Source organism: Mirounga angustirostris, unplaced genomic scaffold (genome assembly GCF_029215605.1).
Source record: "Mirounga angustirostris isolate CCGP_5_RB_7025 unplaced genomic scaffold, mMirAng1.0.hap1 SCAF_2, whole genome shotgun sequence".
In the NCBI taxonomy this organism is placed as follows: Eukaryota; Metazoa; Chordata; class Mammalia; order Carnivora; family Phocidae; genus Mirounga; species Mirounga angustirostris.
The window spans coordinates 185,657,497-185,675,295 of NW_026991710.1; the positions used below are offsets into that span (position 1 = coordinate 185,657,497).

The window sequence follows — 17,799 nt, forward strand, 5'->3', positions numbered from 1 at the left end:
TCCCTTACCCAGAACTACACCGAATAAATATACAATCTCCGCACCAGTAGTTTTCTAGGCAAGTACAACTTTAAGATTCTTCCCATAAGATACCCCTCTCAGGTGAATTACAGCCTTCAATCCTTTCCCAGATAGATATTCTAGAGTCTACATTCACACTCACTCATGGCTTGTGTCTACCCAAACTAATTTAAAAACACATTAAAAATTGAAATGACAGGGGCGCCTGGGTGGCTTAGTTGGTTGAGTGCCCAACTCTTGATTTTGGCTCAGGTCATGATCTCAGCGTCATGGGATCAAACCCTGTGTCAGGCTCTGTGCTGAGCATGGAGCCTGCTTAAGATTCTCTCTCTCCCCTCTGCCCCTCCCCCCACCCATCTCTCTCTCTCTTAAAAAAAGTTGAAATCACAAAAATTCCTGATTATTCTGAAAACCGGCCATTGAATCTAGTCCAGTTCTTCTTTCACAAAAGAAAGATGTTCATGTAGGCAGAATACAGATTCTTGTAAATGGAGGGTGACTGTCCTTGTCTCCATTTTCTCCAGCTCCCATTTCTCACTTCATGAATCTTTTTATGGTAGTTGCTTTTGGTAGTTCTACCGGAGCCTCTGGTGCCACAATTTGATTCTTGAATCTTAAAAAATATCAATACCTGAATCTTAAAAAATATCACCGTAGAGTATTTCTTTGGCTCAGTAACGTGTGATCAAAAAGCAAGAGACTCTATGCTGAAAACAAACTAAGATTATCATAGAATGGAAATTTTGAAAATGACCATTTGTTTCTTTTGGCACATTCTCACAAATACCAACCCCCTTCAATGCGTTGCTGTCTCAGTATCATAACTTGTGGAGCAAAATGGCAGCCCAGCGTCTGTCTTCAGTGCAATCAAAACCCTCCTCCCAGAAATAATCTGATTTGCTTTCCAGGGTGTCAAATAGCATCTGGGGACTCTTTCACACTGCTTGAGTTTTCTCCAAAATCCAGTCCACATACTTAACCACGTTGGTGTAAACCCCTGGCCGTTCCCTCTGACCGCAGCCTTCTCCCCAGCTGGTGATGCCCACCAAATGCCAGACTTCGTTGTGTTTACAGGACAGGGGGCCCCCTGAGTCTCCCTGTGATGAGGAGGGGAAAGAAAAGGTGCACAGATGAGTTCAGATGCTTCTCATCTTAAATATATGTTCCTCAGAGTGATTTTGCCTAAAATTCTCTTCTTGGCTCTTTAACAAACTTCAATGTAAGTAAAACAAATGTAACATGGCTCCTAGAAGACTGCTTTTTAAATGCATTAAACTTTCTGGGGAGCCTCGGTGGCTCAGTCAGTTAAATGTCCAACTCTTGATTTCAGCTCAGGTCATGATCTCGGGGTCATGAGATCAATCCTTGCATCAGACTCCATGTGTGGAGCCTGCTTGGGATTCTCTTCTCCTGCTGCCCCTCCCCCACTTGTGCACACGTTCTCTCTTGCTCTAAAAAAAAAAAATGCATTAAACATTCTAATGTGAATATATTCAACTAGCTGAAAACACTCTTACCTTACAAGCATCCTTCCCTCCTTCTTTATAGCCTGCACAGATCATCTTATTGGTTATTTTATGCCTTCTGTATCTTATCTGGCATTCTTCAGTTGTCACCAAGGGTATGTTAGCTTTCTGGAGAGTATTTTGTATTTTGCCTGAAAAAAAAAATTTTGGCTTGTTAATGGAACAATCATATATATAATATAAAGATATGAATTTAAAACCAAAATCATACTTATATAAAAATCTAGAAAAAATATTAGGTTTACCTCATAAAACTTTTATAATTACAAAGTATAGAGAAGAGATTGTTTGTTAACATTAAGTTCAAAACTAAGTATGCCTCTAACTGGAATTACTGCCCAGAGAAAATAACTGGATAACAGGCCAGGATATTTCATGGAAAGTGCTAAGTTTCACATTAAACTTCATTAAAAATAATTAGTCTTTAAAGAGGTTGTCATATTTAAAATTTCCAATCAAACAGATGTGGGATCCTCCTCACTTGGGTAATTTTGCCTTTTCATTTTTTTTAAAGACTTTATTTATTTATTTATTTGAGAGAGAGAGAGAGAGCACAAGCAGGGGAAGCAGCAAGCAGAGGGAGAGGAAGAAGCAGACTCTCAACTGAGCAGGGAGCCCGATGCAGGGCTCGATCCCAGGACCCTGGGACCATGACCTGAGCCAAAGGCAGACGCTTAACTGACTGAGCCACCCAGGTGGCTTTTTTCATTTTTATTTTCATTTTTATTAACATGCTTTCTGTAGTTGAAGGATGTGATTATTTTACTCGTATTTTAGCTGTATGCCTTGATACGGCAGAAAAGGGTAAAACTGAGCTATGTTCTTTACCTTTAGGATGGAGCACACTGAGAAACATCATTTCTTACCTCTTAACTTTCTGTACCCCCATCCAGTCACCCAGCAATCAGTATATATTACATTTCTATCTCCTTTGGAAGGTAGACATATGGGTCTCTGAGCATCTAAATTTTAAAAATCATAGTTTAGTCATCAGAATCAAAATATACCTTCTCTTCCAGGAGAGACTCTCTTCTTTCGCTTTATATTATGTAGTGTGTTCTCTATTTATTATATTTGGGTTTTGCCTCATTGCCATTCATTTTCATTCCTCATATTCAGCATTATCCATCACATACTCTAGTGTGTGGAACTATCACATCACCTGGGAATTTGTTAGAAATGCAACCTCTTGAGCTTCCCTCAGACCTAGATGGGTGAGGGACCTATCCGCACCCTTGGACCTATCACATCACCTGGGAATTTGTTAGAAATGCAACCTCTTGAGCTTCCCTCAGACCTAGATGGGTGAGGAAATAAGGGGGAAATCAAGGCATAGGCCTCCCCATGAGCTCTATCTCTCTAACTAGGTCTGTGACCCTGTAGAAATTGCTTACTTGTTCTGACCTGAAATTCTTTAGCCCCTAAAAGAGAGATATAAACATCTTTAATATTCCAGTATATAGTTATGTCATTTGGTGCATCTGAGAAAGCCTGCAGAAAACTTAGCTCTTCACCCACACCCCACAGTAAGATTTATTTTTTTATTTTTTATTTTTTTAATAATCAGGAAAGAGTGCCAGTCTTAACAGACTAAAAGACTAGCTTTGCAGACCCTCTCTCTTTCATGATCACACCACCTTGTGATTGCTGGGGTCAGGGCATGAATCTGGAGGTGTTAAACGTTACATCTAGGTAATCATTGTTGGTAACTTCCCATTTAAAATTCCAACATACCTGTGTAATTTATTGCAGTTTCCAGTTTCAACAAGGCAATATCATACCCACTTTCTGCCACTTCATATTGATCATGAATTATTATTTCTTGAACCCCAAAGAAAGATGTGTCCTTTTTAACTTCTGATTGGTTTAAAATACCACTATAGACACGCAAGATTTTAGGTGACTCTACCCTAAGGAATAAACAATAGGAGGAAAAGAAATTCCCATTACCAAATAATTCCCAAACATTGGAGCTATATTGCTAATTACCTACATATTACTAATGTTTTCTACAGGTGGTGGGCTTTTTGAGGGAAAGGAGTGATTTCATGCTAAAATTTTTCACTCACATATGCCTCCTGTAAAAAGCTCTGGGTTAGTATATATTAAACACAAAAATGAATGAAGGCTCTTTCCACCCACACACACACATTCTCTCTCTCTCTCTCTCTCTCTCTCTCTCTCATTCTCTTTCTTGATCTCCCTCTCATGAAGAGTTCCAGGTTCTAGTCTCAACCCTAGCATTATTACCTGTGATCCTGAGAAATTCACTTGGATTTTCTGGTACTACATTTTCCCATATGGAAATGGTTTAAAAAAAAAAAAGTAAAGGAGATTATTGACTTCAAACATATCTGTGAGTTATAATGTGAGTTAGCTACATACTGATGAAAAACAAAAATAAACACACAATACCATGTCTGGAAACTCAGAGAATACTGAAGTGCAAAGAGCAAGTTTGGCCAACTAAAATTCCCTGGGATACATATACTCTCCCATTGGAGCTTTTAGGTCTGGCCAATATTGAAATTGACCTAAGTAGGGAATCCAATTTGAGGATTTATAATGAACTCTTCCTTCTATATTTGGAAACACAGGGAGATAGAGAGGAGGGAGAGAGAGAAGAGAAACAGGGAAGAAGCAGCGGGGGAGAGAGAGAATATTAGATTTAGAGAAGGGGAAATTCTCCTGTGTTTAGTTCTGGACCCAAGGCCCGAGACAATGCACAGAAGATATGTACTGGTGGAAAACAGCAAGAACACTCCTGGGCATGTGTATGCATTTAAATGGGAAAGTGAAATACTATGCCATCATGTTCCTGCACCTAATCTGATGCTGGTAGACCATAAGTGGTTCTTCCCTTTTGCCTTTTTTTTTTCACTCTAGAAATTTAATTTAGCAAATAGGATAATTTACATTTTTAAAGTATTTATTAAAATGCTAATGATAGATTTAATATATGTGTGAGCCTGGGGACTAATAAAAACAGGAATTGTACTGACTCGTCGAAACAGTGAGCAGCTGTTAGTATCCACTGGTTTCCAATGATGGAGCCTCCACATAGGTGTCTCTGGGTGGGTGACGTGATATGCAAAGTTATCTGCCACGGCCACTCACCAGGAACAGATGCTGTTCCTCCAACAATTCTGGGCTTGATTTTGGTTGTACACTCTGCAACAGAAGGGTTGCAATGAGTAGCTTCCTAAATCTTCCTTTTCCATCAGTAGTTATGTTCCTTCAGGCACAAAGAGGAGAAAACCTTCCCTCGATTCCATATTTTATAATGACCCTGACTTGAAGAAATTTTATAGTCAAGCTGGCAAGCAAAGCATGCACAGGAAAATGGAATGACTAAGGCACCTTGTAATTACATACCCCCAAAGAAAGTCTCATCCGGTATTGCATGCAGTCTTATCTTCCCTCACATGATAACCCTGATGGTTCTTTCAAAGCAGTAGTTATCAAGTGTGGCCCTTGGACCTATCACATCACCTGGGAATTTGTTAGAAATGCAACCTCTTGAGCTTCCCTCAGACCTAACAGATCAGAAACTTGGACAGTGGAGCCTAGTAATCTGAATTTCGATCAGCCCTGCTGAAGTTTGAGAATATTATTATAAAGAAAAGTGAGCACCTTCCACTGAGTTGACAGCATCTATCCAATTCCCCCCATCATCTTCCCCTCAGGCTGACCTTTGGTCCCAGTCTCTCCTGCTCCAGCTGGGTTCCATCCAAACCTGGGCTGCTCTTCTGTTTGTGAACTGCTTCTGCCTTTTGGCCTTGTTGACAGTTTGAGGTTCTCTAGGTTCAACCCTTGATACTTTCCAAGGACTTTGATTCTGATTTACCCCTCTGTTTCTTCCTGTCTTAGCTACCCTGGGCAGGACAGTCCAGTCTACTTCTACTTCCTGGGATGCCAAACATGAGCACCCACCCTCCTGATGGGAGCCTTGGCCAAATCTGGCCCAGTAACCTAGGGAGACCGGGGATGAGGCGCTCATAGACAACAGTGTTCTAGAGCAATTCTCATATTTTAATGTGGATATGGATCACTGGGTTGACTTTTATTTTTACTTTATTTTTATCACCTAGTTTTTTGTTTTTTTTTTTTTTAAATGCTGATTCTGATTCAGTCTGGGGCGAGACCTGAAACTCTTTCTAGTAAGCTCCCCGGTGATGTCAACATGCTACTCCCAGAGCACACTCAGAACAATAAGGCCCAGAGGATCAGGGAAGCTTCATGGCCTTAGCTAAAGGAGGAGTGTGAAATTAGCAAAAGAGTCACTATTAGCAAAAGCCAAGTCCTAGATGGTCCGTTCCCTGGTTTTGTAGGTGTAAAACAACCTCTATAGGCCTTTCTTTCCTCAACCAGAAAATGGATATATAATCCTGGGGCAGACTTCAAACAGAAGGAGAGGTCAGGAAAAGGAGTCTTAGAGAAAACTCCAGTTGGTAACACTTGGAGGCAGGAACAAGCTTGAAGTGCTTGTGAAAGCTTAAATAGGCTGGGATGCTGAGAGAAGAGTTCTCACCTGAGAGTAGATGGGGTGAGATAAGCTTCAGAGAAATATTTTGAAGATTTTGACTAGATTCTGGAATTACAGGGAAGCTGTTATGATTTACAAGAAAGGAAAGGCAAAGTTTAGGACAATTAATAGGTAAGCAGTAACTAAAATATGTTACAAACAAGAAGGACTTTCTTAGGGATAAATAATAGGTCTTGTTCATTCTCTTTTGTCTCTCAGTTTAAACAAAATGCTGGATATATGTGTTTAGTGTTAGACTTTGTGTCAGGAAACATTTCTTTTGATGGCAATTGCTCTGTATCTTTAAGAAGTTATGAAGACCAATGACAGTATAAGACATGATAAATATCTCAGGTAGATATCCCCTCCCATTAGGGTATTATTTCATCTAGTATAGTGCAGGAAAATCTAATGATCTAGTTTCAGAAGGTGCCCTAAAAAGTCATAAGATTTCCTTTTACCTTGTATTTTCTGCTTCAGCTATCAGTTTCCACGTGATATTCTGTAGCCTTCACAGACCAGAATCCATACATTCATCAGAGAAGAAGATAATGAAAGAAGGAGGGTGGGGAATGGATTCTGCAATTTAAGGTGTAAGTGCTGATTCCCATTTTAGAAACTATATCAACATCACCACCAACAAAATCTGCCAAGTGCCAAGTGTCCCTTCTAGTGCTTAGCAGAACTAAGATGACAGAATTATCGTAAATGTTCCTTCTGTCTCAGGTCAATGTATTGTGAGGAAAACAGAGAGTCTTTGAGATACAACTTCATTGGCTGGCTTTTTAAAGGAGCTTGGGCCATCCAAAGATTCCCACCAGATCCCTCTACACTCCAGAAAGGCATGGTTTCCTAGTTAGGATATTAGCATTGGACACAATATTATATATCCTATGAAACAAGTTCTCAGAAGTTAAGGATTTACTCACCTTCTCATAGAGAAATGATTCTGACACAAAAGATTTTTATACTTTGAAAATTATTACAAAGTATAATCATCACTTCTTTTTATTCACTAAATCTCAGTTGAATCTTAAATTTGTAGTGCTTTATAATATTGGGCATTAAGCAATAAAAGTCTAAAATGCAGTTTTATGTAAATCAGTAAGTACTGAAGTCATAATGGGTAATTTAGGGAGGAGTGTGGTATATTCTTCCCTGTAGGGGATTCTGTCCCTTAGATCATTCTGTTTGCCTACAAACCAGCCCTTGCTACTATGCTCAGAAATTAGCCACTGGAATTGGCCACTGCTGATCTGATTTCCATCATAATTTTTATGTTATTATAGGTCTTCTTTAATGTGGACAATTTCCTTTCTACCCTACCACACTCATGGTTATAACTAAACAAGGTTTTACTGTAAATTTTTGCCAATACTCCCAGATATGCAGAACACTTGGAGGCAATCTGAAAGAATGAAGGCCCTTGAAAAGGAGCTACTTTATTTCTTGAATAAATACATAATTTTTCAAACACATGACAACTATTTATGTTTCAATTAAAGGTCAAGTAGTGGCCAATGGACAGAAAATGAATGATCTAACCAAAATGCTGGTTGATATTCAATTTTAAAAGATAATAAGATCATTGGCCCTCATAACAAGAATCAAACACCAAAGTGTTGACTAAACCTGAGTCTCACCATGAAATACCAGCTGTATAAATGTGTTAAATTAAAACACATATTCATTTAATACTAGGCAATGCAGAGTTTAGTTAAGGCCCAATATTTACCTCTAAAACATGGTCAGCCTGGGTGACAGGAGCAAAAATAACAGAAAATTGCATCTAAGTTCATTTTGTACTAATTTTCTCCCCTTTGTGGCTATTATTGACTCTCTCCGTCATGATATATTTGGTATAGAACAACTCCTACAGATGTATTTTTTTCCTCAGGTAACATTAAACTCACCGTTATCCATTTTACATAACCTTAATGTATATCCAGAAATACCACCTCTCCCATGAAGTATTTTAGTTGGCGATCCATTTGAAGAAAGTTTTAAGTAACATTTACCCCTGCAGGTTGGAAACAAAATAGTATAAGCACAAGGCACCCCTCAAAAAGATGGGACAGGAGCATCTATGTAACACGTCATAGGTCTTACTTCCCTCCGTTGCAAGATTCTGGAGATGGGGAATAGGTAAAAAATTGGCAGCGGATGGTATCGGTACACATTTTCTGGCAGGCTTCATGCCCTTTCACATCAACAATGTCCAATTCTTCTCCCAAGAAATCAGTGTCATGGTAAAATGAGGAGTGACAGAACACTAGACAGCAAACCACAGATCAGATATGAGACACAAAACCTTAGCGCTTGTCAACCTTGGGTTTGCTAAGCTCGATCGGAAGAAAGCGCTTTTGCTGTTTACCTGGGACGCTGTGCCTGCAGTTTTGCAGACTAAAACCAGAAAGAGCTTTGTTCTTCTTAATGCGTGTACTTGGTAATCCACTTTCAGATGTTTTCAGGAGACAAAGGTTTCTAAGCACAAAAAAAAGAGGAGGTAATGTAAATATATCATGTAAGATATATCAAAGAAAAAAACTATTTTTTATAGCACATATAAAAGGCAATTCATGTTGGTATTGAACAGTGAAAATTTTCTCATTTTGCAAGTACTCTTCATAAATCACCGAGTCAGACCCCATGATTTGTGGTAGACAAATCTTCAAACAAAGCCACTTGCCTCCATAAAAATTTTCTGAGCTGGTTCTACTGTCAGTGTTCCTAGCATTTTCCTTCTTTACCTGCATTCTTTCAACACTCCTAGCCCATCTCAAAGATTCCATAATTTTCATGCTACAGAGAAATCTGCCATCCAGAGTAGCTGGATGACTCTGGATGGCAGATTAATTCCTGGCTTAGACAGGGATAAATGAAAGCCAACACAGACTGCATCTTCCTGGAAGGAAGTAACTTCTCCTAATTAGCCTCAAATCACAGTCTAGAGCAGTGCTGTCCAACAGAATTTTCTGCAATGATCGAAATAGTCCATGTCTGTGCCATCTGAGTCAATGGCCACTAGTGAGCACTTGGAATGTGGCTAATACAGCAGAAGAAATGAATATATAGTTCTATTTAATTTTAATTAATTTAAATTTAAAAAGCCAAATCTTGGCTTGTAGCATTCATCTTCCTCTCTCACCCTGTATCGAGGATCCAATACACTACTTCTCTTAAATGTATTGATTAGGAATTTTATAAAAGGAATAAAAAAGAAAAAGAATAGTGATTAACCCAACACTACAAAGCCATCTTTCTAATTTGTGACATTTATCATGTCCCAAGGCTCAATCTTTGCACCTCCTCTCTTCTCCGACTGCATTCGTTCCTTTGATGGTCTCACCCAGTTTCAGTCACTTTAATCACCAGCTGTATTCTGGTAACACCTGAACACAGATCTAGAACATAAACCTCTCTTCTTAGTTCCAGATTTCTCTTTCCAATGGCCAATTCAACACTTCTCTCTGGATGTCTACTAGGCATCTCTTCTCTCTTGAAATCTGCTCCTCATGAAATCTGCATCCCCATCACCGGCTTTATCATCCTGTCAGTTCCCTGGGCCAAAAGTCTCAGAGCTGTCACTGACTTTCTTTCCTCCAGAGCTGACGTCAAATTCATCAGCAAATCTTATTGGCCCTACATGGACAATATCTCCCAATCTGATTACTTCTCTATCACTTCCACTCTGGTCCAAGTAGGGCAGCGTTTTTATCTATTGAGTTCACTAATGGTAGCAGTTGTGTTTAGAACAGTGCCTGGTATACAGTAAGCACCAAATAAATTACATTATGTTGTTGAGTAAATAAAAGCAACAGATATATTGTCATGTGACAGACTGAGTACTTCTGAAAGTTGCTCAATGGAAAACCAGACTTGCTTGATGGACAGTGAACTTGAGGGCTTACGCTGGCTGGATTGCTCCTGGGGACACACTCCCCACATGGGCAGCTAAGCCAAGAAAATACCAAGGATTCTGAGAATTCTGATTCAGATAATATAGAGAACCTAGTTTTGAAGCAGACTTAGGGGTTTTTTTAGTCTTATTAATGAGGGGCAGCAACCCCAACAGATATCCCTTTAATGACCAAAGAAATTTCCTATGCTTTATTATGGTTTCCTGTATTAATACCCATCAGTAGGGAAACAGCATCTCAATTCTCAAACCTCCCTCCACAATTACCCCCAATTCCATTAATGTAGGCCTTCATTTCCACTTCTCTTCACTTCAGATTTGACATTTCGCTGAAATTCCCAGCTTGTTCTGCTCCAGGTTCAACGATCTCAAACTGGGCATTGAACTAAGTTGCCTTTTAATGGTCATCCATATTTTCTTCATTCTGTTCAGAACTAGGCAACTCTCCCTTTGCTGAAGGTAGGGACCTCCCCCAGCTAAAGAAAACAAGAGTCCTTGCTAACATGGGATGTGTGGCCATTAAGTGGGGAATGGGAAGAGGGAGAAGCTAGGAATTCTTTGCAACTCTGATTTACCCAATGCAGATATTTAGATCAAATGTGTAGTAGCTCAGAATTGTTAACCATGGATTTTGAAGAGTTGTTTTAAAAAAATAGCACATTAATCTTAACTCCTTACCTTTCAGATTCCTTTGGCCATTCTTGAGAAAAGAAGGTAAAAAACAAACAACTGGGATGGTGAGTACAAATGCTGCGACAGACAAAGGCATCTGGGGCCACGACCCTGTCGATGTTACTGTCTGCAAACACTGTACTACGGAAAACATCCCTAATACAAGCTGCACAACAGAAGAAACCATGCTTAAGAAATCAGTTCACCAACATAACCAGTAAAATACCTGTCATCGTATTTGTAAATGCCATATGAAAAGTTGGTTGGGGGGCGAGGGACGGATGAATAAGCTGAGCACAGAGGAATTTTAGGGCGGTGGAAATTCCCCGTATGATACTGTAATGACATTGGACAAATGTCATGATACATTTGTCTACGCCCATAGAATATACAACACCAAGAGTGAATGAGAATGTGAACTGTGGACTTGAGGGATTATGATGTGTCCGTGTACGTTAATCAACTGTAACAAATGTACCACTCTGGTGGGGGATGTTGATAATGAGGAAATCTGCGCATGTGTGGGGGCAGGGGTATATGGGACATCTATATTTTCCCCTCAATTTTGCAGCAAACCTAAAATTGCTCTAAAGAAATAAAGTCTTAATAACAGTTTTTTAAAGGTTTGTTTATTTCAAGATCTTTAAAATTTTCTTTTAAACTAGGAAACATGAAGTGATTATTCTAAATTCAAACATAGCTCTAATTATATAGGACACAATGAATTTTTTCACATGAAGAAGGTAAAAGATCATTTGGTCCACTTCATCAGTGAGCACATATTGGGATCCTAAGTTAGGCCCATCAGACATATCATCAGCCCTTACTATTTAATGGCTAAACCACCTCACTAAGTAAATAATAGTTACCCAGATTAGAAAGCGCACAGGATTTCAATGAAAATCCAGACACCACTGAACTGAGCTTCGTTATTCTGGTTGGTGTCCCCATTTGGGTGTACTTCAATAGACAAACGTTACTGAATAAAAACAAAAATGGAAAAATGTTTTACTCTTCTAAATACAAGTAGGAAAAAACATAAGGTGATAAGAAATTCCAATTTAGACCCTGCCTGGGCATTACAGATAAAGGACTGCTCTGGAAAGCATGGATCTGAGAGCTGGACAGCTGGACTTGAGTCCTCGCTCTGCCAGGACCTGGTGGGCCTGTGAATTGTGTCAACTTTATTTTTCATTACTCAAATGCCAGCTTTGGAGGGATGGTGGTCTGAAGAGTAGCAGGTAGGAAGTAATGAATTCTCAAGCCCTTCTCAATGTTAGCATTTTAACTTTTTTATAATGCCCAGCACCTCCCAAGTTCCTGGCTTGCTGTCCATGTTGTGTTAAGTCTTAGATGTAAAAAATGTAAAAAGATGTAGTATGAACTAAGCTAAACACAAACCATGAAAGCTTGCTTATTAATTTGAAGGTTCTGTTTTATCATTGGTGTTTTTGAAATAAATCTCTATTGCTTTATTTGCTTTGTACTCACGTCCTTGTTGTGAATGTGGACAGTGGAATGTTAAAACCCAAAGGTAAATCCAAATACTAGTCATTTGAACTTATTTCTCTCTCTCTCTTTTTGATTCTAGATAAGTATAATTTACTATACAACTCTAAAACTTCACAAATATTTCTAAATATAAAAGTCAGTGCCATTTTCCCCTAAACTTTTTAAAAAAGAACACAGATGCATCATTAGAGATCAGGTCATTTTTATATCCTACCCATTTATCTCTGGAATATTTCAAAATCCAGTATGGGGCAGGAACTTTTATTTAGAGAGGTCTGAGTAGGTTTTTCCTTTTGATTCTATAATCCTTTAGGCCAGGAATGGCACAGTCAGACCAATTGTAACTGTCTCAAAACTGCCAATTAAGAAATGTATCACTTTTTAAATTAGCTAGGAGATGGGTTAAGCATTTTTTTTATGTAACAATGTCAGTAAAAGACAGACTCCTTACCATAAAGGAAATGCATCCAAGTTGGGCTTTAAATGCACTTTCCGTGAAGAAAACTTATCAGCACTGTACTTATTATAGAAATGTCGTTTAGGGGCTAAACATGAATTTTGGCATCAAGCTGAGGAGAAATTCTGTTTTCCATCAGATAATGTAATGATCTACTTACTGTCCTTGGGCTCAGCCTATGGCTCACTCACCGATGCTCTGCGCTTGGAAACTGGCTTGTTGCGTATGTGAAAAAGTGACAGTGCACATCATTTGTGCATCTCTCTTGGCATTCCTGAACATTCCTGGCGACCGAGCCATTATAGTTCATGCCCTTCATGTCCAGGCCCACATACACATTTTTGTTGCAAGCTGGAAACAAAAGCAGAAAATATGGTGATCTTCCAGACTCCAGGGGCAACTGAAATAACGTTACCTTAGCAACGGTCCCTCCTGACTTACTCTTTCGACACCTACAGCCACTGTTCCTCAGAAGTCCTTTGTTTTCATCTTAATCTGCTTAATTTCTACTCACAGGTGGAGGCAGCAAAAGGATGCCAAGGTCCTTCTTATATTGCAACAATATAGGCTTGTAAATTCCTGTTTCAGTTTTCCACCCTGGCCTCCCTGGTCTCCTTAACCCCTTGACTGATTGACGAACCTATTCAAGAATCTTTTCACTATTAAGACAAGTGTCATCTCAAATTTTACAGGTGCTCTTTTGACTTGAAGTAATATGTTTAATAAGGACTTTTATATAAAAACTTTAAGCTGGGAAAGAGAAAGACAATAAATGAATGATGAGGAGTAATGTAGTAAGACATGTCCTTCAATAACGTAAATTTTAATGAATGGGGTGGTGGGAGGGGACATGCATGCTTAGTTTTTACTCTACACTGAAGGCACTTCATTTGGAGATTCTATGACCACACAGCAGGGTTTTGTTTTATAGTTATAAAGCCCTATGTGATGTAATTATACATATGTATCATAGTAACTAGTATTTATGAATTCTAATAAGACATCTTACCACTTATTTGGTGTGAGCATTGCTTGAAAGAATATCCAGAAATGGCTCCTGTCATATTCACCCTTGGCAGTGTTTCTGTTACACTGTCTTTCAGGATACAAGTAAACCTGTTTTTTTTTTAAATAAATAAATAACATTACTACATGAGAACTTCTGTTTTAAAATAATGGATCTTAAGAGTCAGCACACAGGAAGTCAAAGAGAAAGAAACAGACCACTCTATCTCACGCCAAAACAAATATTTTCTTAGCCAAACCGAGTTTGTTTCTCGTTCCAACATCCCTACACTTAAAAGATCACATACAGTATTCCCTACTACCTGGAAATGGGAGGGGGATGAACTATGACCTGTTGGTCAAACAACCCTCTACCTGTTTTGTATGGCCCATGAGCTGAGAATGGTTTCTATATTTTTAAATGGTTACATTTTAAATGGTTATATAAGTACTTAAGTAATATTCTTGATTTTGCCTCTGGACCTGTAAAGCCTAAACTATTTATTCCCTGCCTTGTCAAAAAAAGAGTCTGCCAAGCCCTGCTGTAGATTCTAGAATAGTAATTTAAAGTTCTGGGTACTATGTAAATATCTATGAATGCGGCCATAATACACAAAGATGTTGATAACTTAATTCTGTAGTAAAACTTTGTTACTGAATTTTCAAGCTCACCATGGAAACAAAAGTGGTGGACGGAATGACCTCAAATTTTAAAAATACAGCTACAGACACAAAACCACTAAATGCGATTTGTGAATCTGGAGAAGATTCTAGTTAGTAGCTATAAAATTATATTTGGGGGACAACTGAGATGCTATAAAGGAATTCTTGTTTAAATTGTATGCTTTTTGTGTAGGAAAATGTATGCTGAAATATTTAGGGGTGAAGTATTACAATGTCTTCAAATTAATTCAAATGGTTAAACAGATAGATTAGATACATGATAGATAAATGATAGATAGGGAAGAAATGGCAAAAGTCTTGGTGGTGTCAGGGGATCACTGTACTACTCTTTGAAACTACCTTTATAAATATTTATTACCTAATAAAATAATTGAGGGAAAAGCACCAGTTTAAATAATATCCAATATAAATAATCAATCAAAAAGCAAAGAACAAAATTATTAAGAGCCATAAAAGTGGAGAGAAATAAGAGAGAAAGTGTACTGTTAAAATCTAGACCACAGAGAAGTTGGAAAGTCCACACTGAGGGGCACGTCTGCTCCTCCCTGACCTGTCTAAACACCATCTTTTTTTTTCTGTAATATTTCATATTTCAATTGAGGGCCAATATGTTTTCCAACTGCTGACCTTTATATTTTATAAAATGGTAGATGAATATTCATTGGTAAGTAATCCTCACGTAAAAACTATTTCCTCTATGTAGAAATGCAAACATTTACCATTTGGCAGGATCTTGAGATGACGATTCAGCCATGAAGGTGAAGAGCAAACAGCGTGGGTGGTAGGTGCAGATGACCTGGCAGTGCCTGGCACTTGGCGTGAAAACGGTAGTGATGTCTCCTCCTTGGAAGTAGGTGTCGGTCAACAGCTCAGTTACACAGTCTGTGATATAATACATGGCATGCCTTATTTTGGATTTTAGTTGCTCATTGTCTAATTAGATAATAATTTCACAAAGGCAAGCAGAGGAGGTCTACTTAACAGAAAACATGCCTGAACTTGGAAATCAGAACAATCAGCACTTTTATGTTAGTTTATTGGGTGAGCAGCCTCAGACAGAAAAGGAGATCACAAAATGGCACATTTGCCTCAATGGAATTGTGCTGATGGGGGATCGTCTTGGAGACGCGGGTGCTTTGTGGGTAACTGAATAACTGCACAGAGCTTTACTGGCAAAAGATGTTCTTTAGGGTCGCATCCAAGTCTGGAAAGGGCCACCTGCTTTTTCCTTTCCCTACTGCTTGCTTGTTGAAACTCCATGTTTATACGAAACAAAGGATCCAGAGAGATAATTTTTCAATAGTGTTTGACGGCCCTGGACGGGAGATACTATATCACATCACCATTGAAGATGGGCCAGTTTAGTAACAGGAACTTTAGACTCTCAGAAAAATAACTGAATCCCATTCTAACTGAAACCATACATAGGTTTGTGGGTTTTTTTTTCTTTTAAAGCTAAATTGCATAAGGGTTTTTTTTGTTTTTTTTTTCTGTTTCTAGGAAGAGACATCTAATATTCCAGATTATGGCTCTTTGGATCATTATTAGTCACTGAATAAAAGGTTGTAGTTTTTAATCTTGGTATATTCCTATTAAGAAGTACTACTACATAGCCCATGATCTTCTTAATATCTTTCATACATATTTAACATATGCATACTATATATGTGAATGTATATATACAGATATAGTAAAACTGAAATACTTTGGGAAGGATAAAATATAACTCAAATACTTACTGTAGTAACAACCAACCTACCAAATATATGGGAAAGAATGTAGGTACAGAGCAGTGAAAACTATCACTAGAGGCTTATATTAGATGGCCCAGGGCCTTGGAAGGGGAAAATTTCAACTTTATTTTCATTAACCTCTAATGGAAATGTGGCATAGCCTTCTATTATTAATGTAAGTAACAAACCGACATAATGTTCATTGTATTTAAAAAGAAATTACTACCTGCAGATATCTTAAAATATCATTATCACTCATCACTAGTTTGGTGGTAATTATTATTCTGCATTTTTATATCAGAGTTGGGTTGTTGTTTTTTTTTACACCTTAACTATATTGCAATATACTTGATTTTCTTGGTAATCCTGTGTATTTTTACTTTATGCCTTTAAGGCATTATTCTGAGAATACAGTCTAAATGGATCTATGGGGAAAAAGGAGTCAAGGATCCCTGCGACAGACTCTGCTCAAAACCCACCACATACACCTTCTAAATTACCCAACTACACCCTCTGAATATAACATAATGTTCTCCAAAATTGGCAGCTACCCAAGAATGACCTGGAGGTTAACGGAAACCTGCCCTCCCCTCCCCAAGCTCTGTGTTGCTTCCAACAGAGCTGTAATGCAGCCGCCCCATTAATGAAGTCTTATTTACACCTCAATATACTCCCACTGTCCACAAATCCCACCTCTTGGTACAAAGCAAGTACTAATTACCACCAAACTAGCAATGAGTGATGTGGATTTGGATATAAATATAGGTACAGATGTGGATATGGACATACATATAGACTTAGATTACTACTGCTATGAACAATTCCTGCACCTCAATTGCCTTCCCTGTTTTGAAAACCCACAGAGCCTTAAGTGAAAAATAAAATGATTATGTCCTTCCCTGGAGTAGATGGAGTGGGACCTTAGTGTGATTTCCGTCTCTGGGCTTAAGCCCTTTTGTTTTCTAGTCTTCAAATCAGGGAACCAAGCTATTTCCAATTCATACCTAAGATTAAGCTCTACTTACCACCAGAAACTGAGGCAAATAAAATGAAATGTACCACTTGATATAATAAAATCATCCTACAAAGAGAAAAATGTGCACATAAAATGTGAATTTATAATTAGTTTACTGCCATCAGGGTTTACAAAAAATAGGGAGGGAGGGGAATGGTTAATTCCATAGCGTTCACAGGGTTCTTATCATAATGCTGAATTTTACCTTCCCCACATCCCAGGACATCCCTCAGCATGGTTATGTGTCGTGTTCAACACTCTCCTAGTTCTGAAGAACCCAGAACTGACAGGGGAGATTACACCCCCCATCTCGGCTTCCCCAAGCCTGCAGGTCACCATTAAACAGATATTTCTCATTGCCATCATCTGACCCCTCCCCCACACCAATTTTTCCACTTTTGCGTTCTCTTTCAAATATTTTCCTTTCTTTCCATCTCTGAAGTCTCAATATAGCTATTGAAGAGCTCTAAATGACTTTCTACTTAGGAAGTTTCCCATTTAAAAAATTCTGCTGCAAATATATTCATAGACCGTCCTGGTCACCCATAAATGTACTTATCCCAACAAAGCACTGAATTAACTGCTCTATAAAAAACTATCAGTGAGAAAAATCAAGACTTATTTTTTAATATTGATCTTGAAAATCTTTTTAATTTGTAAAACACTTGTCATTGATAACAAGTTACTAGTCTTTCATTCTGCATCTTCCCTCAAATTGGTTATAGATAAA

General features: G+C 38.4%; 1 protein-coding gene across 1 annotated transcript; it reads right to left on the reverse strand.

The window, feature by feature from the left end:
- Positions 1-388: 388 nt before the first annotated feature.
- Positions 389-17,134, reverse strand: F11 (coagulation factor XI). The gene is made up of 14 exons (XM_045879280.3): positions 17,080-17,134; positions 15,041-15,203; positions 13,642-13,748; positions 12,824-12,983; positions 11,533-11,642; positions 10,670-10,829; positions 8,447-8,556; positions 8,182-8,344; positions 7,986-8,092; positions 4,550-4,718; positions 3,282-3,457; positions 2,414-2,509; positions 1,539-1,678; positions 389-1,118 (listed from the first exon to the last, which is right to left on the reverse strand). The coding sequence occupies exons 1-14, from the start codon at positions 17,132-17,134 to the stop codon at positions 957-959; spliced, it is 1,878 nt and encodes a 625-aa protein (XP_045735236.1). The 3' UTR covers positions 389-956.
- Between the last annotated feature and the right edge of the window lie 665 nt (positions 17,135-17,799).

What these genes read in the sequence shown, in the direction of transcription:
- F11 (XM_045879280.3), bottom strand. Translation starts at nt 17,134, where the DNA reads ATGATTTTATTATATCAAGTGGTACATTTCATTTTATTTGCCTCAGTT. An exon ending in ATGCTCACACCAAATAAGTG is followed by an intron (nt 12,984 to 13,641) that starts GTAAGATGTCTT and finishes TTTTGTTTCCAG; the next exon opens with CTTGCAACAAAAATGTGTAT. An exon ending in GGGGTACAGAAAGTTAAGAG is followed by an intron (nt 1,679 to 2,413) that starts GTAAGAAATGAT and finishes TTTTTTTTTCAG; the next exon opens with GCAAAATACAAAATACTCTC.